This window comes from Exophiala aquamarina (assembly GCF_000709125.1).
Source record: "Exophiala aquamarina CBS 119918 chromosome Unknown aczIA-supercont1.18, whole genome shotgun sequence".
NCBI lineage: Eukaryota > Fungi > Ascomycota > Eurotiomycetes > Chaetothyriales > Herpotrichiellaceae > Exophiala > Exophiala aquamarina.
Genome location: NW_013550570.1, coordinates 272,898 through 295,041, shown reverse-complemented (window position 1 = coordinate 295,041; position 22,144 = coordinate 272,898). Strand labels below are relative to the sequence as shown.

General features: G+C 50.5%; 10 protein-coding genes across 10 annotated transcripts; 4 read left to right on the top strand and 6 right to left on the bottom strand.

Annotated features, from left to right (window-relative positions):
* Positions 1 to 1,438: 1,438 nt before the first annotated feature.
* On the top strand, positions 1,439 to 4,099 carry A1O9_11571 (uncharacterized protein; the record flags this gene model as incomplete). The annotated part of the gene is made up of 3 exons (XM_013399467.1): positions 1,439 to 1,854; positions 1,904 to 2,761; positions 2,812 to 4,099. The coding sequence occupies 3 exons, from the start codon at positions 1,439 to 1,441 to the stop codon at positions 4,097 to 4,099; spliced, it is 2,562 nt and encodes an 853-aa protein (XP_013254921.1).
* A 478-nt stretch (positions 4,100 to 4,577) lies between these two features.
* Positions 4,578 to 6,388, bottom strand: A1O9_11570 (cyclohexanone monooxygenase; the record flags this gene model as incomplete). The annotated part of the gene is made up of 2 exons (XM_013399466.1): positions 4,578 to 6,159; positions 6,225 to 6,388. The coding sequence occupies 2 exons, from the start codon at positions 6,386 to 6,388 to the stop codon at positions 4,578 to 4,580; spliced, it is 1,746 nt and encodes a 581-aa protein (XP_013254920.1).
* A 652-nt stretch (positions 6,389 to 7,040) lies between these two features.
* Positions 7,041 to 8,096, bottom strand: A1O9_11569 (uncharacterized protein; the record flags this gene model as incomplete). Its single annotated transcript, XM_013399465.1, has 3 exons — positions 7,041 to 7,202; positions 7,263 to 7,615; positions 7,673 to 8,096. The coding sequence occupies 3 exons, from the start codon at positions 8,094 to 8,096 to the stop codon at positions 7,041 to 7,043; spliced, it is 939 nt and encodes a 312-aa protein (XP_013254919.1).
* Positions 8,097 to 8,457: 361 nt separating this feature from the next.
* Positions 8,458 to 10,020, bottom strand: A1O9_11568 (uncharacterized protein; the record flags this gene model as incomplete). Its single annotated transcript, XM_013399464.1, has 3 exons — positions 8,458 to 9,039; positions 9,090 to 9,475; positions 9,531 to 10,020. The coding sequence occupies 3 exons, from the start codon at positions 10,018 to 10,020 to the stop codon at positions 8,458 to 8,460; spliced, it is 1,458 nt and encodes a 485-aa protein (XP_013254918.1).
* Positions 10,021 to 10,464: 444 nt separating this feature from the next.
* On the bottom strand, positions 10,465 to 12,607 carry A1O9_11567 (acyl-CoA oxidase; the record flags this gene model as incomplete). The annotated part of the gene is made up of 2 exons (XM_013399463.1): positions 10,465 to 11,676; positions 11,726 to 12,607. The coding sequence occupies 2 exons, from the start codon at positions 12,605 to 12,607 to the stop codon at positions 10,465 to 10,467; spliced, it is 2,094 nt and encodes a 697-aa protein (XP_013254917.1).
* A 753-nt stretch (positions 12,608 to 13,360) lies between these two features.
* On the top strand, positions 13,361 to 15,150 carry A1O9_11566 (uncharacterized protein; the record flags this gene model as incomplete). Its single annotated transcript, XM_013399462.1, has 2 exons — positions 13,361 to 13,496; positions 13,550 to 15,150. The coding sequence occupies 2 exons, from the start codon at positions 13,361 to 13,363 to the stop codon at positions 15,148 to 15,150; spliced, it is 1,737 nt and encodes a 578-aa protein (XP_013254916.1).
* A 242-nt stretch (positions 15,151 to 15,392) lies between these two features.
* On the bottom strand, positions 15,393 to 16,430 carry A1O9_11565 (uncharacterized protein; the record flags this gene model as incomplete). Its single annotated transcript, XM_013399461.1, has 1 exon — positions 15,393 to 16,430. One exon carries the CDS (start codon positions 16,428 to 16,430, stop codon positions 15,393 to 15,395), a length of 1,038 nt encoding a protein of 345 aa, XP_013254915.1.
* Positions 16,431 to 16,877: 447 nt separating this feature from the next.
* Positions 16,878 to 17,546, top strand: A1O9_11564 (uncharacterized protein; the record flags this gene model as incomplete). The annotated part of the gene is made up of 1 exon (XM_013399460.1): positions 16,878 to 17,546. The coding sequence occupies one exon, from the start codon at positions 16,878 to 16,880 to the stop codon at positions 17,544 to 17,546; it is 669 nt and encodes a 222-aa protein (XP_013254914.1).
* Positions 17,547 to 18,492: 946 nt separating this feature from the next.
* On the top strand, positions 18,493 to 20,391 carry A1O9_11563 (uncharacterized protein; the record flags this gene model as incomplete). The annotated part of the gene is made up of 1 exon (XM_013399459.1): positions 18,493 to 20,391. The coding sequence occupies one exon, from the start codon at positions 18,493 to 18,495 to the stop codon at positions 20,389 to 20,391; it is 1,899 nt and encodes a 632-aa protein (XP_013254913.1).
* Positions 20,392 to 20,679: 288 nt separating this feature from the next.
* A1O9_11562 (uncharacterized protein) lies at positions 20,680 to 21,838 on the bottom strand (the record flags this gene model as incomplete). The annotated part of the gene is made up of 2 exons (XM_013399458.1): positions 20,680 to 21,718; positions 21,771 to 21,838. The coding sequence occupies 2 exons, from the start codon at positions 21,836 to 21,838 to the stop codon at positions 20,680 to 20,682; spliced, it is 1,107 nt and encodes a 368-aa protein (XP_013254912.1).
* Between the last annotated feature and the right edge of the window lie 306 nt (positions 21,839 to 22,144).

The window sequence follows — 22,144 nt, the reverse complement described above, 5'->3', positions numbered from 1 at the left end:
AATCTTTTGCCATGGCTGTTTTACAGGCAACACCATGGTGAACCACTCGACGATGACCCCCCACTTTATCTACAAAGTGCAGATCCACTGTGTACTGACCGGTGTGATTGCTTTTGTTCAACATCATGATGCTTGCCGTGGCATGATTACTGGGTTTCAATTAATATTTTCCCCAGGATAATGGCAGTTTAGTCTCGTTGGAGAGGAGGACAGACAAGCTGAAAGAGATTTCCAGTCTCTTTGATCTCAAAATTGAAGGGAATTGATTCATGCCGAGTGCTGCAGGATCGAAGTCTTTGAGCGTCTGGGGCTGACTCATACTTGCTGCGGCCATCGCGGGTATTACAGATCTCCTATGCCAGAAGAAAATAGAGTTCAATGCCAGGAGGAGGACGCTGAGCTGAACTTACATCTCGATCTCATAATGGCTGCCTATGGACAAGGCTGTCAGACCCGAGGCGGCTCTGTTGAAGAGTTCTGGAATTTATGGTGGGATGACCTGAACATATCCTTCCGGAAATCTCAGGTGTAGAGCATAGAGCAAGAGAAGGCATTCGTTGGTTGAATGACCCGGATGAAGCTGAAGTGATAGCCGAAAGAGCCGATCGAGAGCGGGCAACTCTTGTGGAGAACGAGTATGGTGACTTTGAGGATTTTGCAGACGTGATCCGTGTTCACTTAAAGAGATACTCGGAGCCACAAACAACGCTTGGTGAAAACTCGGAACATGACTGGACAGACACTGACTTTTCAGACACCGAGTGAGGCAGATATCAACATCCAAAGATCCACAGGAACCGGGTGAAGAGGTCAGACTCGGCGGTCCAATCAAGGCAATGAGTTTGGTGAATCTCTCCACGGTAACTGGTCTGTGGTTAATTTTTGCAAGGCTCGCGGTCCACCGCCAACAAATTCACCGAAAAGTTTACTAACTTCTGCTCATCGTTAAGCATTGAAGGTCAAGGGATCTTCTGAGATTTGCTGAATAGCCGGCGAACGTCGCGCGAAGGTTCTAGGCGCCAGGATTCAGAGCAACCTCCTACCAGTATGAATGAGCGCAATTTCATATGATTCTCGGATCTAGGCGATAACATGTGTTCCGTGCACTAGCTTTTTGCCTTCATTGAACGACTGAAGGTTGAGTCGAAAAAGGGGTTGATTGAGCAAGAGCCTCAAACTACCACGCCGCTTTATAATTTTGCTTGGCAAAGAACACGTTTCCCCTAAAGCGGCGCTGTGTGGCTGAGCTAGCCGACAGATGCATTTGTATTCTTCCTCTTCACCTCATCTGAGTTCCAGTATGTTGCTACTGCCGCTTTTGGGTTTGGACATGGTGCTGGACATTTGAAAAAGCGCGTGTTGGTGCTCATCTCCGACTGCAATTTGCTTCCAGGCGGAATCATATTCGTGCACGATCGCGATTCCGGTGACAAGCCAAATGACCGACCCCTTGTCCATCGCAACTGGCGTCGCAGGATTAATCCAATTGGCAGGGCTAGTCATCGGCCAATGCTATCGTTATGGCTGTGGGGTTTCAAGTGCCCCTGATGAAGCCAGGAGGCTCGTCTCTGAAGTCACAAACATCAGTGGAGTTTTGGTTGGCGTGCAAGGGGTACTCAAGCATGCAGACCCTTCCGCATATCAATTTGATAGCCTTCTCCGAGACTTACGGTCTCTACTACAGACGTTGTCGTCAAAGCTACAGAAGGAATCACCAGAGTCCGGTAAATCTGCTGGAAGAAGGACACTTAAACGACTGCTGTGGCCGTTGCGGAAAGGTGAGACGGAGGATATAGTGTCTGCACTTGAGCGGCACAAAAATTCGCTTGCATTGAGTTTAAGCAGTGTCTCTGTGTAAGTGGTGGAAGTGCGGATTGGAGCAAATGCGCGCTGACAGGAGCAGGGACTTGCTCATTGATCAAACCACTGCGCTCGAGAATCTAGCAGACTCTTTCTCAGATCTCAGTGTGGACATCAAATCTAACCAAGCTTTACAAGAACGTCGACAGATCTTAGATTGGCTGTCAGAGCATCAGTACGATGCCCAATACCGACGTGGGTGTCAGCTTCACTGCTCGGATACGTGTGCCTGGCTGCTCTATGAGCACGAATTCCAAGCCTGGATGACGAAGCGGTCTTCGCTCCTCTGGATGCATGGCCAAGCGGGATCTGGGAAGACTGTCGCAACAAGTTATATCATTAATTATTTAAGCACTCAACTCGAGCCACAATCGACAAGATTAGCTTATTTCTACTACGATGCAAGCACAATTGAAAGCCTCACACCGGAAACCTTTTTCGGAACAATCATCAAACAATTTTGCGCAGAGATGAGCAAGATCCCCGAAGATATTGTCAGCCTGTACCAGCGAGCTACGATACGAGCAGGGACACCGAAACAGCCTGACCTGAAAGATCTGGAACGATTTCTGAGTTTGACCTTGAAAGACCAAATAGCCAGCGTTATTGTGGTTGACGGGCTGGATGAATCCCCTGACTATGATGTTGTTTGCGATTTTCTCACTTCGCATGTCTCATCAGGGCAATATCCGCTCCGAGTGTTTATAAGCAGCCGGCCTGAAATGGATCTCCAACGACGATTAGAGCTGTTTCAGAAAATGCCTGTGCCAGACGACGCCATCGATGGTGACATTGGAGTTTATATTAAGAAGAGAATCGAGTCCGACGCCCGCCTCCGCAGGATGAGTGATAAAATGAAGGAATATGTTGAGCAGACGTTAAGAAGGGATTCACATGCTATGTGAGTGTCTGGAGAATATCATTGAATGCTGTTGGGCTAACGTTTGGCAGGTTTCGGTGGGTTCAGTGTCAACTAGATGCAATATCTCATTTGAGAACCGATGCAGCGGTGAAACGAGCGCTAAATTCACTTCCGTCGAGTCTTGAAGGCTCGTATATTCGCATCCTGCAAAGCATTGACACAGGCGATGTGGAATTTGCGCGACGGACGCTGCTCTGGCTTGCATATGCCACGAATCCATTGACCCTAGCAGAACTCTCGCAGGCTGTTGTCCTCGAATCCAACTTTGAATGGCTCGACCCAGACTCAATGTTGAATGACCCCACAGATATCCTAGAGATATGTGGAAGTCTGATCTCATTCAATTCCTCGTCTGAAACTACCCGAATCGCACACCATTCAGTTCGCGAATTTCTCACCGGCCGGCTTAGCCCGTCATCCAGATTCTCGATTCCTGCCACAACTTCCCACCGGCACATTGCAGAAGTCTGCATCTCTTATCTTCTCTTAGAAGACTTCGATGCTGGACCTTTGGTGAAGGGGGAACTAGAGTGGACACTGGGGAACTACCCCTTACTCCGATATGCTGCTCAGAACTGGCCCTTTCATGTGCAAATGTCCGAAGAAGAGGCGGAGCTTCAACCTCTCATCCTACGCCTTATGACACCGGAGCCGAATCAGAATTTCCACTTCTGGCTACAAGTTGTCTTCTTCGACTCTAAGCACGGCTACATCTCTCCCACATCCGAACTCACCCGTTGCCAAGCACTATACTATGCTACAAGCTACGGCTTGAGCGAAACGGTGCGGAGTCTGATCGCAGCGGGTGCGAATCTCAACAAACGAGCAGGTCGTTTCGGCGGGACGGCTTTGCATGCTGCGGTATGGAGAAAACGCCCAGATATCCTCCGGATGCTTCTGGATGCGGGAGCGGACGCAAAATTAAAGGACTATACTGGTGTCACCGCACCAGATATGGCGCTCTGGGCAGGGTCCAAGGATATGTTCGAGATAATGTCGGCCACGTTGAATGTGGACAAGGGCTTGGCGCAACTGATGCAGAGGGTCCTTACCAATCGTACAAATGCGCTATCAATGAATCAGGAAGAATGGGACGTGGCCCAGAGATTTCACGATCTCGAGCATGAGGAGGAGCAACAAAGGGGACGCTTGAAAGTGATTCACCAGATATATGACCAAGCGGCTAAGAAGGATGGCGTGACATCTCTAGAGCATGGGAGGCAGTCGTCTGAAATGCGTGCCGTTGCGGAGGTTCCGCGCAGGGATATTGCTAATGCAAAAGATGTTGGAGGGGGCCAGCGGTTTGAACTGGATTAGATAGGTTGTGTAAGTAGGTCGGACACCCCCTATATAACCAATCCCATTGATAACCTACTAAGATGAGTTCACCAGCAGCCCTATCTCGTAAAAATTTAAAAACCCGTGTCACTTGCTATATGAGATTTGAATCTAGGATTTTTCTCGTCTTTCCTTTCTAATGACGCCTAGCCTCGGCGTAATTACCACGAATACCTTCGTAATACCTTGGCGTTGTAAGTGGGAATGACAACTTTACTTTCTCTCGTACTTGCCCAGTATGATCGCAAATCGTCTTGATACGTCCCTTGGTTTCAGTGCCTGAGACTTATCCGAGGATGGACTTATCTATTACAATTCCCGCGGTGTAGTTTTCGAAACCCAAATACCTGGCTCATTTGGATCGGAATGACAAAAATATTGAGCAGATTTAGCTCCGCGGACTAGAGACACCATTTCCAGAGAAGCGCATGGACATTATCCTTCCTCTCATGCTCATTCAGGATCCAACAGCCACACTCTGAGTTACAGGCGCATTACTAGGAGCGGCTAAACCCTTGCCCTGACCTCGTCTGACAAAGCCTTGCAGGTTGTTCGCAAGGATCTCCTGGAGCTTCGACCTATAATTCGCAAGTCCACCAAAAAAGAACATGACAGCCGGCTTCTTTCCAGGAATATTGGCGCCGAAGATCCAGGAATCTGTCTTGCGGAAGAGACTGCCCGAGCTCAGTTTGTCACATAGCTCGGTCCACTCTTCTTCGGCCTCCTTGGTCGCTTCGATAACCTCTGGACCATACCCTGGAGTACCATTGACAGCGTCGGCCGTGGCGTTGCTAGTCGATAGTGATTTTGATTCGCCGTTCAACGTTGGTCTAGACCGTGATAACTCAGCTATCTCGATGAGGTCTGTGATGAATTCCACTTGAGTCTCGATGGTAGGAGGCAAATTTGTGAATGGCCCATTGGGTCCTAGAACCATGAACATGTTTGGGAAGTCAGGGACTGATATGCCAAGATATGAGACTGGCCCAGCAGCAGTCCAGTGGTCCTTGAGAGAGCGTCCGTCGCGACCCTTGATGGCGATTCGACTGTAGTTGCCATCGACTGCGTCGAACCCAGTCGCAAACACTAACAGATCCAGCTCGTGTACTTCGCCGTTCTCCAATTTCACCCCCTGTGGGACGACTTGGCTAATCGACGTTTCTTTAAGGTCCACAAGCTTGACATTAGGTCTGTTGAATTGCTCATAATATCCAGAATCACACAGAGGCCTTCTCGCATAGTAGTCGGTTGGGGTCAGTTTCCTCGCCGTTTCAGGATCTTTCACAATCTCAGAAATCTTCTTTCGAATGAAGTCTGCAGCAGCATTGTTGGCCGCTTCATCATATGAGATATCACAGAAAGTTTCAAACATGAATCTAAAGCCGCCTCCTTTTTGCCAGGCTGATTCGAATATCTTTTCGCGTTCTGCTTCATCCACACTAAAGGTAGGACGGTCGCTTTCCTGAAACCCGAACGCGAACATGGTGTTCTTGGCGTCCTTCCATACCTCAGTGTACTTTTGATTCAGATCGTCTCGGTAGCCCGGAGCCACCTCTCGATCTCCGCTGGGCACGCTGTACTGTGGTGTGCGTTGGAAGCAAACGAGGGTCTCAACCTCTTTGGCGACTGCCGTGATGACTTGTGTGCCAGTAGAGCCGTTGCCGATGACACCCACTTTCTTTCCGCGGATGTCAAGACCTTTCGGCCATCGACCAGTGTGGTGAAGTTGTCCCTTGAAGGAATCGATTCCAGGAATGTTCGGTATATTGGACTTTGAGAGCAGCCCCAACGCGGTGACGAGGTACCTGGACTTGAAGGTATCGCCGACAGATGTCTCCACAATCCATCTCTCCTCTGCATCACTCCAAGTGGCGCCTATGAGCTCTGTGTTGAACTGGAAATGTTTGCGAAGATTGTTTCTTTCGACCACGTGTTCGAGATACTCGAGGATCTCAGGTCCCTGGAGGTAGTGTCGATTCCAAGGATAGGACTTCAAATCTTCCACATCCCAAGAGTACCTGTACAGGAAGGACTCCGTGCTGCGCACACATCGATCTCAGCATATCAGGTTCGGGATTTGGGCACGGTCTATAATTCGACTTACTCTGACATAGCACCTGGGTAGCGATTCCAATACCACGTGCCACCGACATCGTCTGCGGCATCAATGACTTTGACCGAGAGCTTAAGGTCCAGTAGCTTCTTCAGCTGATAGATCCCTCCAAAACCGGCCCCGACTACGAGAGCATCAATTTTAAAGACTCCCATTCTCAATATGCTTCTTCTTTACAGTTGCGGATGGAGAAGGATGCGACCTGCGTCCACTTCGCGACTATCCAGCTTTGTAGTCTTTCTCTCGCGAAAAGAAGTGCGGCAATGGCTCTCTACTGGTGTGAATGCGATTCTAGATTCTGACGAATTCAGGTAATGTATTGGAGTTACTGCATACAGCCGACGATCACCATCCGGGGGAATCTCAGTCTCCGCAATGTCTGCGCCTCTGGTCCCAATTGCGGAGGGGCACCCCGGATGGTTTCGGTGGCCACACTAATTAGAGCCCGAGCTTTGTCAGTTTGGGAAATAGTTCAAGAAAACATGTAACCGATCAGTAAATCATGCCGATAGGAGCCAGCAACCCGAATGATGGGCTTCAATCCCGATAGTGTACTCCGTGATCCGGACTGGCCCATAAGCCTCTGAAGAGCAGACTTGATCTCACGAAGTCATTGGCTGCACCAGGGGTTTTCTACGGTAGATACTGCAATAACCGCAGCCGCCCCGACACTCCAGGGCTCAGCTCCAGCGTATCGAGCCCTTGTCTTTGGTTCCGAACTCTTTTCTACTGCTGAGAAGGCAAGACGAACCTCAATCCCAGTTACTGTATGGTCGCCGGAAGCGTTTTTGATAGAAATGATCCATTCTATATCCTACTGAGAGCCGAGAGCTGTGGCAAAGGATAGCCTCCAATATCCCGAAAAGTCTTCCCTGCTGTTGCCATTAACTCGCTTGCCTCTTTGCCCACCCAGGAGGTGTGGAGGGCGTTCCTACTAGCCTCCAATTCGACTAGGATGGATCCGCAAGTCTAGACTTATTAGCATGATATAACACTGAAAGGAAAGCATAGCAGCAATATGGGACTTACCAGACAGCACTGGCCTTTTCTTGTAGGGTCCAACGCCATCTGTGCTATCACTGCTGCAACACCTTCTGGAGTATTCGATGGCAATCCTTTGGACGCCCAAATTTCATGAAATGCAGCCATATTAGTGGGCGTGACGAAAGGTGCAACACCATTGATTCGCACGCCATACTTTTCGGCCCAGACTTGCGACGCTCGCAAGAGTCCTGTGACGCCGTGCTTGGACGATACATATGCAGCCACGCCAGACGCCCCGAAGTAGCCAGACGTTGAGCTTACCAGGACGATTGATCCACGTGCCATTAGATTGTCCTCGATAGGGTTGTCTTTCAAGTGGAACAGCCCAAGTCTCAGTGCTGTGCAGCCGTCAGTATTTCGTCGAGGTGTATAGTCCAGAGTAATCTGCTACTCACTGTTCAGTGTGCCCTTGATGTTCACATCAATAACTTTGGAAGCATCGGTTGCCTCTACCAAGTCACCGTGATCGTCCGTTAAGGACATGTCCAAGGTTGGGTTGCTTTCCATGAGCCCGGCATTCGCAATAACAATATCAAGCCGACCAAATCTTTGTATGACTTCTTTGAACAGATTCTTCATCTCCGCCCAAATTAATGTGTTTGCTGGGATGAATGCTGCTCTGCTCGTGCCACCAAGCAATTCTATCAACGCTTCTGCAGCTTTCCTGTTGTGTTCCAGATCAGTAAGCACCACGTTTGCCCCGTGTTTCGCAAATAGTTGGACTATGGCTGCCCCGATTCCTCCTGCGGCGCCAGTGATGAGGGTCGTTTTCCCTGTGAGCTTGTACCGCAATTTGGGGTCGATCTCCACTTGTGACATAATTTCGTTGCGCGTAGGACTGTCACTGCTAGAATAGCTGCAGGCTCACCGTCAACTTACAGAGCGCAGCAACTAAATATGTTTGACAACAACGTTCCCAGTTACCTATTGCTTTTCATATAGCCGTGTGCATTACAAATCAGAAATTTCATTCCGACATTTATGTCGAGAAACACCACTGATGGTGTTCTCTGCACATAGCAGGCATAATATTGCATCTATCAACAGCACAATACCTGCAACCAACAAGACTGCCACTGATATTTTTGCGAAAGAATCCACTCAATATGAATGATTCCTTGTGCGTGCTCGGCCCACGAATGAAGCTGCTATCTTGAAGAGAACTGCTTCGCTACAGCGGTCAGTACTTCCAAATCCTTGGAGTAGACGTCGAGTCCAGAACATTGTCTCGATTCATCCGACCGTAATTGTATCTCATTGCCGCAGATAAAACAGCAGTAGCGAAACTGCAAGCGGCGCACACACCATTCCCTGTTGGATATCCGCGCGGAGCTTCAGCTGCTCTCCAGATCCACACAGCCAGAATCGAGGATGCTCCAACAGTCATGTTGTTGATAGCAGCAGCAAGTCCCATGGTTCTGCTGCTGGGGACGTTGCATGTAACCCACGCTGCCAGAGGCGCAGTGTTTGGGAAGCATCCACAGCATGCTATGATCAGACATGCGAATCTTCCAGAATAAGCGTGCACGGGAAGGACGTTGATTACAACAAAAGCAATGCCTGATATAGTTGACGCTACTGCAATGAACCAACCGCGAGCATTGAACTTGTCGGCACTCCAAGCGAAGATGAGCGAGACGATATACCCCAAAGCCCATGGAACAACGGTCATGAGCTGAGCAGTGATACTGCTGTACCCGAGTCCAGCAACAATTGTCGGACAGAAGTATACCAAAGAGCTGACGATAACGACATTGGTGAACTGGCATCATCTCAGTCAGGAATAAACAATGATGCACGACGATAACTTACATAAGTCAGGTAATGTGCCAGCATCCTTGGACCAATACAAGTGTCGATGATCTCCCGTCGACTGGCGCGTTCTTTGGTGTAGCCTCCGTCCTGGACTTGCAAACGTGCAACAGCAAATGTTTTCTCGTCATCGGACAGCCACTGGACGTCGTGTGGGTAATCAGGAAGGAAACAAACCAACAGCACAGTGCAGATGATAGTCAGGACTCCTTCGATGATGAATAACCAGCGCCATCCCTCGAGGCCGGCTTTTTGGTTGAGATGGCCAACTCCGTAAGCAATGCACCCACCAAACGCACCAGCGAGAGAAGACGATGCCGAAACAAGAGCGAGACGCAGAGAACGTTCCTCCTGTCGATACCAAAAGGTAATAATGTAGACAATTCCTGCGAGAGCATGAGTTCCTTGTCCTATTCGTCAAAAACGGAGTTCGTCACTTACCAGGATAAAACCCTGCCTCGAACATACCAATGAAGACACGTAGGACCGCCGCACTTGCATACGTATGCAAGAATGCAAAGCCCAGAGTAAGTGTTCCCCAGCCAAAGCACAGAAATCCCAGCCAGCGGGAAGGGCGCACATAGCGCTTGAGTATCCAGTTGGAAGGAACGTCGAAGGCGCTGTATGCCACTGCAAACAGAGTAATAACGATTGAATATTTCTGGCCGTCCATGCGAAGATTTTGGAGTAGGGAATCGCCCGTCTCGCTGTTCAGGATCTTGGCATTTCCGATGTTGGAGCGGTCGAGATAGTTGAGAAGATACAGCCAGGCACACAAAGGTATCAATCGCACATCGATCTTGCGGCGCAGCCTCCGGTGAGCTTTAGCATCGTATTCTTGGAGCTCGCTAGGCTTGAGCCCAGGGGACGATGCCGCAAGCCCGAGCTCAACGTGCGTAGCTGCCTCACTCTTGTCTCCTTGCGAAGCCATGTTTTGTTCTGGTAGTCCTGGGAGTTTTAACAGAGCCAGATAGGAAGATCTTACACTCAAAGTTGACCCTTGTATTTATTGTTCAACGGGTAGATAGCTACTTGTACGGAAGTACAGCAGGGCCTTCGGGTGAGCCGTGGGGTGTAGAACCTCACTATCTGCACTGGCAGTATGGTATGGAGCAGAAGACACACCCGAACCACTTTCTATTGGTCGGGTATAAGCTGGACGAGTCGCACATCCCCTGGACGTGGAAAAGATGGCTATATACTAACCCAATAATCTGGGGATCAGCTTGGAGACACGTAGGCCTATCTAGATGGGTTCTCCTACAACATGATGGGACCCTTGTCCGGAAGTAAGACAATTCGTCTATGGCGAAGGTGGATCAATTGTTGCGCGAAATTTGTGCATCTTCAGCTAACTTGAATTTGTCTACCGAAGTCAGAGCTTGGATGGTTGGGAATGCCATTCGCGAAACAGCACAGGACTTCTCGGGTTAGAGTCGAACGTCACCAGGTTCAACGGATTGAGCACACTAGCTCTGTGAAAGAGATCCTCATACACCTTACCATCGCTTCGCCCAAGACTGCTGTCTAACTGCCAGTCTGACAGCTTCCACGCGTCCACGAGCTTGACCGCATGAGGCCGGATACTCAGGAGGAGTTTCAGCATTTCCGCCTCGATCTGGACCAATTTGTTTGGCGTGTATGCTCCACTCTTCAAAAAACCGGCGAAATCCTGCGACAGGACGCTCAACGCGTAAAGGCGGAAGAGGTTGTGGAGGACCTCAATGTTACCTTGTGCGAGGCCAGTCTGCGTGGCGTCTTGTAACGCTTCCTTGAAATTTCTCACGAGTGAGTATTGGGCGTACGCCGTGCTCAGCTTCCAGAAATCGACCAGGAGACTATTCCAGGACGCGCCTTCTTGGTCTCTCCGGCGCAGCAAGTCGAATGTTTGGTGACCGACTCGGTGGCGGAATGCTTGAATTAACCCTGCATCATCCAATTCGAAGTCAAGGCTCTGAGTTGCTGTGCTCTTGTGAGAAGTGTAGTCGGCAAGGAGTTGCACAGCGTCACCGTTTTCCGAACGATGTTGATTCTTGCGCACCTGTCTTGCAGCTTTCAACAAGTAGCGACTCACTTGCTGCGTAAGCATATAGTTATCCCCTTCCCAGGTAAGTGTTGGCAAGTAATCAGCCGCCCAAGCTCCAATACCCGCAAATGCAGAATAGCCGTGACCACCACAGGCTCTTCTGCAAGTTTCCAATCCTTCTCCAGCGATCGTTGAAGTCAGAGCCTTAAGTGCACAAGATAGAGCATGTAGTTGAGCCAACGCTCGGTTCGCATCATATACTATGCTTGGCGCCTCCTCAGGTCCCGTCGGGCGCTCTATGATCAGTGCTTTACCACCAGCAGCCTGGTGGTTCTGATACATCTGGATCATCTTTTTTCCCGTGAAGTGTAATGCAAACGTGGCGGCCAGCAAAGGGAAAAGCCGGTGCTGAACCATAGTGTAATCTAACACTTGGGTTTCTGTGTCCGGTGCTGCGTTGTCTCGGTCAACGAACTGTCGGCGCACGGCACAATACCGAACTGCGATGGTGACACCACGGGCCAGCGCCCGCCCAGATCGGAGCACAATGTTGGACCGTACCTGTACACTCGTTAGACCAATCCATCACATGCGCCGTATTAAGACTGACCCATGTCATAGTGCCGTAGACGAGTGAAGGATTCGGGGATTGATAGTATTTTCCACTCAGAGGGTCCACATTTGCAAATCTCGCCAACATGTTCTCGTGAGGAATCTGTAGGTGATCGAACAGCAGAAACCCGTTATCCATGGTATTGAAGCCGACTTTAGGTCCAATATCGCCGACATACACTTGCGGAAGTGGTTGATGGCTTGACAAGTCTCGTATCTTGACCAGAAAGAGATGCGGGCCATAGCTTTTGCCTTCAATAAGAAGCTGAGCCATAACCACAGCGTGATTTGCGGCCTTACCAAGTGATCCGATCCACCATTTGGAGGCGGTCAGATAAGGCGAATGTATTTCAAAAGTCTGAGATTGTGCCACCCAAGTCGCCGTGGTTTCAATGCCTTTGACATTCGAGCCGTGGCCAAGTTCAGTTTGCGCATAACACCCAATGATCTCATAATCGATCGCAGCTTTCAGAAATTTGGCTTGTTGTTCAGGTGTACACTGTTCTCTGAGTGTTTTTGTAAACATGCCAGCATGCAGGCCATACGGCGTAGCCTCACCTATCAAGTCGTAAGCGACTTGATATTCATCCTCACTCCAACCGTGCTTTGCAGAGAGTTGCTGAAGTCGCTTTCCCCGTGCAAGTGCTGTTCGAATGCGATCAATGCGACCTGCGTAATAGTTGTTCCGTTTGTCAAATGCAGGATCTGCCTTCAGAATTTGTAGTATGGCTGCATCCCTTTTCAAGTTCAATTCCGAGAACATAAAAGTAGCAATCTCGTCATCTTTCACAAAGGAATTAGTCCTCTCAGCAGTCAGGAGCTCATGACCCTGAGGCCCAGAAGGCTTCAGATTTTGGACCCATTTCGGTGTCAGAGACATCTTTCAAACGTGAGCTTCAAGTGCGTTGACTTGCGTGTGGTGTGAAATCTATGCTGAGTCTGTTAGTGGAGGTCGCGTGGAGGTGTTCATCACTGTTGCACGGCTGGGAAGTTTAGCCTCAAATCTCGCAGTCCTACTAAAGCACGCCCAGTCCGCAGATCCCGCAATGATCATTTCGAGGCCAGCCGATGTTCTGTGTCACATCTAGGCGGCTGCAGGGGTGCAGAGCCGCAGCGGCCGCTCTGGATGTCGGTTGTATGAGCCAAGCTTGCCGTGTGGAGCCCGTGAGCCTGGTTATGCTAACGAACAGACCCTTGCTACCTAGGAAGCTATAGAAGTCCGGATGAGAATGGCTATGACTGTTTCACTTGAACACTCACCCGCACCTCGTGTCTTCACTTATAGCCGGAATGGCGACTTTCTGCTGTCTACCCGGCGTGAGTGGAAAAGTTCGAGCTGGCCGCATTGTTGCGGCTGAAGAAGCTTTTGTGATGCTCAAGCATTCAACGCCTGGCCTGGTTTCGGCTTAGGCAGGAGCAAAAACTGGCAACTTGAGTGCTATCGGATAGTCCTCCAATCTCGACCACTGTGCCACTTTCTCATACCGACTTACTTATCCAAGTATCGGCCTCTGTCTTCCTGCCGTACAGTTGGATCAACTCGTGCTGTGCAGCTTCGATCATTTGAGGACGGCGTCTCGCTATCACACGCCTTTGTCGTACTTCGCTCTCTAAGAGATTTTATATCTCGATGATGGAGGTGGTAAGCCCCTACAACACAAAACCGGCGACAATACTTCAATCGCCATCACCACGGCTACAACTGCCCGAGACTAATCTCTATGACTTTTTACTCAACCGCTCTAAGCCACCTTGCGCCAAAGATTACAGTGAGTCTCCCCAGGGGCCCTTCAGAGTCGATCCAATTTGTAACAATGGACAGGAATTTTTGTAGACACGACCACAAATGAGTCGCTGTCCTACGACCAATGCCGCCAGGCAGCGAAAGCTTTTGCGTCCGGGCTTCAGAGAGTCTTCAAATGGAGGAAGGGCGATGTTTTGGCGTTTTGCTTGCCCAATAGTATATATATTCCCGTGGCCACTCTAGGAACTCTTCGTGCAGGCGGAATCATCTCGCCGTGCAATCCCACGTACACAGTCGCAGAGCTGGCTCATCAATTCCGCGACAGTGGAGCCAGAGCAGTCCTTACACGAGCGAATTGTGCCGAGCAGGTCTGGCATGCATGCGCCAAGGCAAATATTGCAGTCGAGAATGTCATCGTCATCGGCGCAGAGTCAGAACAACGTCCCCAAGCAACGTCGTGGGAGAGCATCATGGAACACGGAAACGGAGCTGTGTTCGATCAGCCACAGATCAACCCAAGAACAAATCTTGCCTTCTTGGTGTACTCGAGTGGTACTTCAGGACCGCCAAAGGGTGTGCGCCTCTCGCACTACAACATGACATCGAATCTCATGCAACTTTATGCCATCGAGCAGTACAACATGACCTGGAACGGGTCAACTACATCCGGAGACATTCCAGCTCCCGGTCCCCAGGGTGATAAGATACTCGCATGTCTGCCGTTTTTCCACATCTTTGGGTTGACAATGTTCGTTCTATCTCCGCTGTACATCGGTGTCACGACTTTCATTATGGAAAGATTCGACATTGATCAATGGTGCTCTACAGTGGAGACTGAGAAGATTACTTTCGCATACATCGTCCCCCCAATTGCACTTTTACTGGCCAAACACCCCTCAGCAACAAAGTACAACTTGGGGAGCATTCGCATGACCGGATCTGGCGGTGCGCCTCTGGATTCTGAATTGGTGTCGGCAGTCTATCAGCGAACTGGCATCCGGATAAAGCAGGGTTACGGCTTATCGGAGACCAGTCCTGGCGCATGTCACCTCCGTTGGCAGGATTGGCAGAGAGGCGCTGGAAGCGTTGGCTGGCTGCTACCAAACATGGAACTCAAATTCTGTTCTCCTGGCCTGGTTGACGGAGATGCAGTGAACCCACTATCACCAGGCGCCACCGGAGAGCTATACCTTCGCGGCCCAAATGTATTTTTGGGCTATCATAACAACGACAAGGCCACCAAAGAGTGTTTGAGAAAAGATGGGTGGTTTCGAACAGGTGATGTTGGACATATAGATTCAAACCTATTCGTTCACATCACAGACCGGGTGAAAGAGCTGATCAAATACAAAGGGTTCCAGGTCGCCCCTGCTGAGCTTGAAGCAAGCTTGCTAGAGCATTCAGATGTGGCAGACTGTGCTGTCATTGGCATTCAAGATCCTGTCAGACGAACAGAAGTGCCGAGAGCATATATCGTTCACGCCTCCAAGACGCATGAAGAGGCAACCGCTGAAGATGGAAACGCGATCGCTGCCTGGCTGGGGACTCGGCTGACGGACTATAAGCGTCTAAGAGGAGGTGTCATATTCGTGGGGAGCATTCCCAAAAGTCCAAGCGGCAAGATTCTGAGAAGGATTCTGAAGGATCAGGCGACGAGGGAGCTGAAGTCGAAGCTCTAGATGCTGCTGTAATGTCATGGAGGCACCAGGTGTGTAAATGAGCGAGTAATCCACTACAATATAAGAGTGTCTCAGGTCATCGTTGTCTATCTAACGAAATGAAGAGAGGGGGAAATCCTACAAGTGGTTGGCAGTAGAAGTTGTAGTGGATACGGTTGCCTTGCTTGGCAATGTTCTGCGACAGCTATAGTTCGATTCGTATTTGACAAGATGTCAGAGAAGCTAGCAAATCTTTTTTGCCTTTATTTTCCTGATGCTACTGCGGCACTATATCCCATGAAAGGGCCCAAATCCTGCAGAATGAGAGGAATCTCTTCTTCCCGCAATGATCTGAAAGTGTCCTTCTCCTTTGGAATCCAACCCAGAGAACGCAATCTGTTTGCTCGGTTGCGGGCATTTGCGCCAACAACATGAGGTGTGTACTCGCCAAAGATATCTCTGTACAGGTCCTTCGGAACAGGAGCGGGGTTCGGATCTGATAGCTTGCCAGCTTCCTGGAGTGCCTGTCCGATCGCCTCTGCAGACTCTTTCCAAGAGTGCTCCTCGCCACTCTCGACGAAGAAGTATGGATTTTGGTAGATATCTTCGGATTTGTCGCCTTCCAACCATTGCAAGATCAACACATAGGCCCTGGCCAGATCTCGAACGTGCACGTAGTTCCAGATAGGTAGTCCCTGGCCAACATGAGGGGCGAAGCCGTGCTTGATGGCGAAACGGGTCAGCGTTGGAAGCTGAATGGACAGGCGCTGTGCCTTCGTACTGACACCATAAATCACAGGCGGAAGTATAATGGCAATCTTTGCGCCGTCTCCGAGGTATTTGCGAGCTTGTACGATGGTCAAGTCAACTTTTCTGTGAGGTGCATCGTCAGAGAGCGAGTCGATCTGTGCAGGGTCGTCATCCTTGTATATCACATCGCTCTTCTTGTCGCCCTCTGCATAGTCGCACAATTGACTGCAGCCACTTGTGTGCAGATAAATAGATGACTGGCTCTTCGCTTTTCGTTCTTTTAGTCCCGCAATGACACTTTGCACAGAGTGCATGTCATCGGCAGTCGCAGTGTGAATGACAACGTCATGCTTGATCGTCTGCTCTTTGATCAGATCGCCGTTGCTGAGACTGCCCATGACGCACTGTGCACCCCATGCTTTCAGCTCCCGGGCGTGCTCCTCGCGGCGGACGAGTACTGTTACGCTGTACTTGGCTTCGAGGAGCAGTTCAAGTACCTCGCCGCCAATAAACCCCGCGCCAATGAGGAATACATTTTTGGGGGTTGTCATGGTGTCGGTTGTGGAGGAATGTCGAATGTCGTAGATTCGGCTTGTACTCTGGAGGCAGCACTTCACCTGGATTGAGCTGATCTCTCCTTGACGACTGCTTGGTTGGTGGTGAGGAAAATTGGCAAGACGTCACCTATGTTTACTTACCTGTGCGGGCTGGCTCTGTTCTTGCATAAAGCCGACCCCGCCCAGCAGCAACCAATGATCCACCCCGAGGAAATGTCGAGGGTTACCAGACCTGTCATTGAATTGGGAGCTGTGGGCGGCAGTCATTCAGCCGAGAACGGTTTGCTTCGCCGGTCACCCCTGATGCCTGTGGTCCCGAGGGCGACACTGATGCTTCAGCACATGTATCTGGCACTCATAAGCCAGCAAGATCAAATAAAGGCTTTCATCAACTGAGAATTCGCGAACCAACACGTTCCCCTCACACAATTCTGTACGAAAATGTCCAGCCCATCTGATCTTGGGTTCTCATTGTCAAACGGCACACGAATAGTTCATGGCGACGGATCCATCGTTCGCACGGCATTTCCACCAAGCCAAAATCTCCCAGGCACTTTGCAGCTTTTTAGCCTTGGGCACGCTATGGACAAGAGTTGTCCAGCATTCTGTGGCTCTAGCGGTCTCTTCGAGTTTGACACCACGTGCAGGATGCCGCGCCATGTGCACATTTCCACCCCAAGCGATGAAGGATCCCAGCCTACCTTTGCTGTCGAGAAGATTCTGGTGTTGAACGGGATTGCAGTCGCAGAGCTTGGGGGCGAAATTTATGTCATACCACCAAAAACATTGGTTATCATAGCCCCTGGAGTGCCACACACATGGGTTGCGGCTCCGGAAGGTCTCGACCTGCATGAGCTGGGCGTCGTTCCCGACAGTGCCGGCTCAGGGGAGAAAGTGCCAACATCCGAAGGCACATTTCTCGCTGTATTTGAATACAATCTTCCGACAACGTTTTTCCCCACCAAGCAGAGTCACAAGCTGGTCGATGTTACAGAGTATGCTCGTTGCGACGACCTCCATAGCATTCGCATCCCAGAATTCTCGATTGGTGCATTGAAGAAGCAAGCGAAATTTGTTTGGGGCCGGTCATGTCGGAAGCTACACGAATGAGGCTGCACCCTCTACGAGACAAAATTACGATAATACTGTAGAGTGTTGAAATGGAGTCAGTATTCGGGATCGGGATCGTGCTCACCCGGCTGTGATCAACACCCAGTGCCTTTACACATAGCTTCCCCGCTAATCACACGATCAACTACCCCGCGGACCTAGTCGTATTTGCTTCGACTAGCGGAGATAGAAGGCCTGTAGGACGATCTAGATAGGCATGATCACGGCGACATGGTAACAGCCTAAGCGTGGTTGCTACCTAGAAGGACCCTGCGAGGTCCCGCGCACACCCATTTGCTGCTGTGAATTAATCACTATTTACACTTCTCAAACTCCGTATCATCTTCCTGTCCGCAACTACACGTCTGGACTAGGTTTCTCTTGTCAGTGCACAGATGCGCGGACAGGTTTTTTTTTATTGGAAACCTGGTCAGTATTGCCTGGCTCGTCTCTCGTCAGTCGGGCACCACAGGTCTTCTCGAGGCCCTACTCCAAGCTGGCCTGGGCCTCTACCCTCCATCACCCGAATGTGCAGATGGCCCAAAAAGACCAGGCTCGAATTCGCGCTCCACGTGCATGCCAGCGATGCAGCAAGCGTAAAACCAAATGTGATGCGGCCGAGAATGGATTGCCGTGCACCAGGTGCAAATTAGATCAACGGGGGAATTGCACGTTCGTTGAGTCTCGGCGAGGAACGTATGATCGATCTCGACTGGCTTCGAAGAAGCAAGCGTCCATAGGCACATGGGAGAGCTTACTGCCTGCAACTGAAAATGTAGTTCGAAAAAATCGCAGGGAGGCACCAAGCGACATCGAGCTGTCCAATGCCAGCGCCCCTGGATCCCTATCGATCCATGATGGCGGGCTTGACCAGTCACCCACAAACCCGCCTCTGCTAAACATGTTTTCGATAGCGACGCCTGGGGAACCTTCCAACAACTCAATGATGGACTCGCGCTCAGCATCGCCAACATCACGGCTACGCCGCCACATGGATTTTCTCCCCCGCGTTGAGCTACTACGACCACGGTCAGCAGCCCATGGCACTCTGACACCTCGCGAGCACTCTGCCCGAGGTTCTGCAAACCCCGTAACATCATCTGAAGCGAGAAAATCACTTGCAGCAGCATTTGAAGAATTCCTGGACGAACACGGCTACGGCGGCGATGCTCTCGAGAAATGTGGTATTATTTTCATGAATGAGGCGTCCCCACTTACCTTTGCTCTGGAAGAACTTCGACGGTCAAAGGGTGAGTCCTCGCTCCACGACGTTGGCTCAGCTCTCTCAAAGCATGCTCAGGACGATACGGGAAATGCTGCTCCAAATGCCAGTGTACACCCATCGCATCTCGCTGCCGCTAGCTACACGTACCTCAATGATCACGGCGCGTTCGTTTTTCCGAGTGCGGATCTTCTGTCGTCCTTGATCGATGCGTTTCTGCTCCACTTCCTGCCCGTCTATCCTATTGTCGATCCGAAGGACTTTGTGCAACGATACCAAGAGCAAAAGCTGCCGTGGATACTGATGCACGCAGTGTGCTTCATTGGTGCGACCTTCTGCGACCAAAGCGTGCTTCATCAAGCGGGATTTCGACGTCGCTGGCACGCTCGACGTTCTTTCTACGACAAGGCTAAAATACTGTTCGACACTGGGTACGAGACGAACAAGGTCACATTGCTCCAAACAGTCCTTATGCTGACCTTTTGGGGCCCTCAAATGAGAAGTTACTGGAATCCATGCTCTTGGGTCGGATTTGCGGTTACAATCGCCGAATCTCTGGGCATCAACCAGTCCGTGGCAATTGAAAGAATGAATCCGACCGATAAGAGTCTCCTCAGGAGACTGTGGTGGATTCTTGTTCTCCGCGATGCTTCCTGTGCGTCCTTCCTTGGGCGCCCATTTCGCATCAACCTGAGTCAGTGCGACATGGAGCCGCTCAACAATGATGACTTTGCCTCGGAAACTGGAGCGGGAGCGCTCAATAAAGACTCATTTTCATCAACCACTGGAGCAGGAGAGCTCAACTCCCATTTGCAAGCTCTGTATCTGATCAAAGTTGTTGAGCTCTCTATGCTGCTGAGACAGATTGTGGCATATCGATCTAACAAGGACAAAAGTGCCGCCGATACTAGTGATCTGTTTACGAAGCTACAGAGCTGGAAGGCAGGCCTTCCCGATGAATTGAAGTGGCACGGAGTCGGAGCAGGAGGATCCAGCGTGTTCTCGTCCAGCCTCAAAATCATATTCTATCATCACATCATCATGATCTACTTGGAGCCTTCTGCTAAGCCCGACCAAGCGGGCGAAACCGGAGCAGGAGAAGCCGACCAACATGCCATGCAGACAGCGAGAGATGCAGCAAGTATCATCAGTGCTAGTGCGCTGTCCTTGGTCACAAACTCTACACTGAACCGATTACCGCACGAGGTGTTTACTGCTTTCTCCGTAGCTGGTATCGTTTTCTATCGCCAAATTATCAGATCTGACGAAATGATGGCAGAAATCGGAAGAGCAACGCTGGACAACTGCCGCATGATCATCTCGGAAGCACGCGATCAGTGGGATGCTGGGCCATGGATGCTTCGTGTCTTTGATTTTTTGCTGTCGAACATGAGCAAGAAAGACAACGCGATGAATATTGTCGGCCCAGCCGACTTCCAACAGCCTACGCACTTGATCATGAACCACGATGGTCTGGACTGCAATGATCCATCCTTGATTGCTGCAGATGTTTTGCACTCTATTGACTGGGAGTCGCCGCAATTTCAACAGCTGGCCCGAACTTTCAACGACGGTTTGCTCTTTCCAGTCTTCGAAAACCCTAGCGATTTCATGATGGTTTAATCTTCAAAGTATTTTCAGATGAGCGTAGAATAAGGTCTGTACCGCTAAACAGAGTCGACTTTCTGCTTTCCCGGGCCGTTTTTCCTTCTTCACAGAGGGCCGAGACAAAGGTCACATTCTCTATGACTACCACTTTCCAAGAGGCTTGTTTCAACATGACTTGAATATCAGACGCTTCAAAGCATTGATTTGGCTACACCACTGGAGGCCTTCACGAGACTTCCGCATCAAAGAGGAAAGGAAAGCAATACACATTCAATATTGTCTGTATCTTTCGTCACTCCTCGCTTATTTGTCTGGCTGAATCAATATCTTGACGTGTCTATCCTTGTGGTCAATCAACTCCCGAAACCCGCCGCTGACGGCTTCGCTCAGAGGAACGACTGACGTGATCATATCATCAGCTGGGATCTTGCCCGAAGCAATAGCCTCAAGCACGCGATGGAAGTCATCGTCGGTATAACAAATCCCGCCCATATATCGTTTCTCCTGTAAGGTAACGGCATTCGGATTCAGTTTCAGGGCCTTTTCATGAATTGCGACATTGAATACAGTCCCTCCGGGCCGCGTGGCCGCAAATGCTGTGTCCAGAGTGCTTTGAATGCCGCTGGCGTCGAAAGCAATATCGACGCCGTCACTTGCTATGGCCTGGACGGCATCCACGACAGCATCGTTGGGCCCTTCTGCCGGACCTTTTGTGGTGACGATCTTGTCTGCACCAAATTGTATCGCTTTCTCTGCGCGAGCTGCGGCAATCTCGCTAACGATGACTTTTCCAGCGTTCCACGCCTTCAACAATAGAAGCAGCGCAAGGCCAATCGGACCCGCCCCGAGAACAAGCACATTATTGTTCGCCTGGAAGTTAGCCAGCCTAATCATATGGCTGGCAACGGAGAGAGGTTCTGCAAGCGCGGCGCTTTTCAGCGATACGCCGTTGGGCAACCCGATGACGCTGTGGTAATCGATTACTATTTGCTCAGCTAGGCCGCCACCATTCCCGTTGAGTCCATAGCATGCCCAACGCTGGCAGATGTTTGGCCGACCGTTGCGGCATCGTGCGCACAGCTCTTGTCCGTGGTGACGATCGTCTACGGTAGGGTTCACCGCGATCTCCTGACCTACTCGGAATCCAGGCACTTCGCTTCCGACCTCCGTAATCGTGCCCGAGAACTCGTGCCCGAGGGTGATAGGCATCTCCACGCCTGTATGAGGGTGTTTTGAGCCTTGTGCGGGTACAAAGATCGGGCCTCCCAGGAACTCATGGATGTCGGTGCCACAGATTCCGCAGAAGGCGACGGCAACTCGCACCTCGCGAGGGCCGCAGGGCCTGACCGACAGTGTCAGCTTTGTCCAGGTCCTACGACTACTCTTCAACTCACCTCTCTTCTAAACTGTCTATTCTGATGTCTTTCTGCCCGTGGAATCGCAACGCTTTGTATGTAGGCATCGTGTTGTTATTGCGTTACTAGATCTATTGAGTCCCCGAGACAGACAGAACGATCTGCGTGATCATAAATTAGCAGGACAAACTACACGGTTAAGCTCCCTTCGCTCTCATTTCGGGGTTTGATGGCCTTCCCCAGACTGAAACAGTGCATGAGTCTTGGCATCAGTGCCGAAGGCATCTCCCGATCGTCAACCCGAATTCGGGACTCGAGATATCATTGGCCAAAGTAGGTTCCACACCATATAGCCGCTCTAGAGTATTGGTTCCGCAAACTCGCAAGCCGAGATACCGGGCCGCAGAAAATCG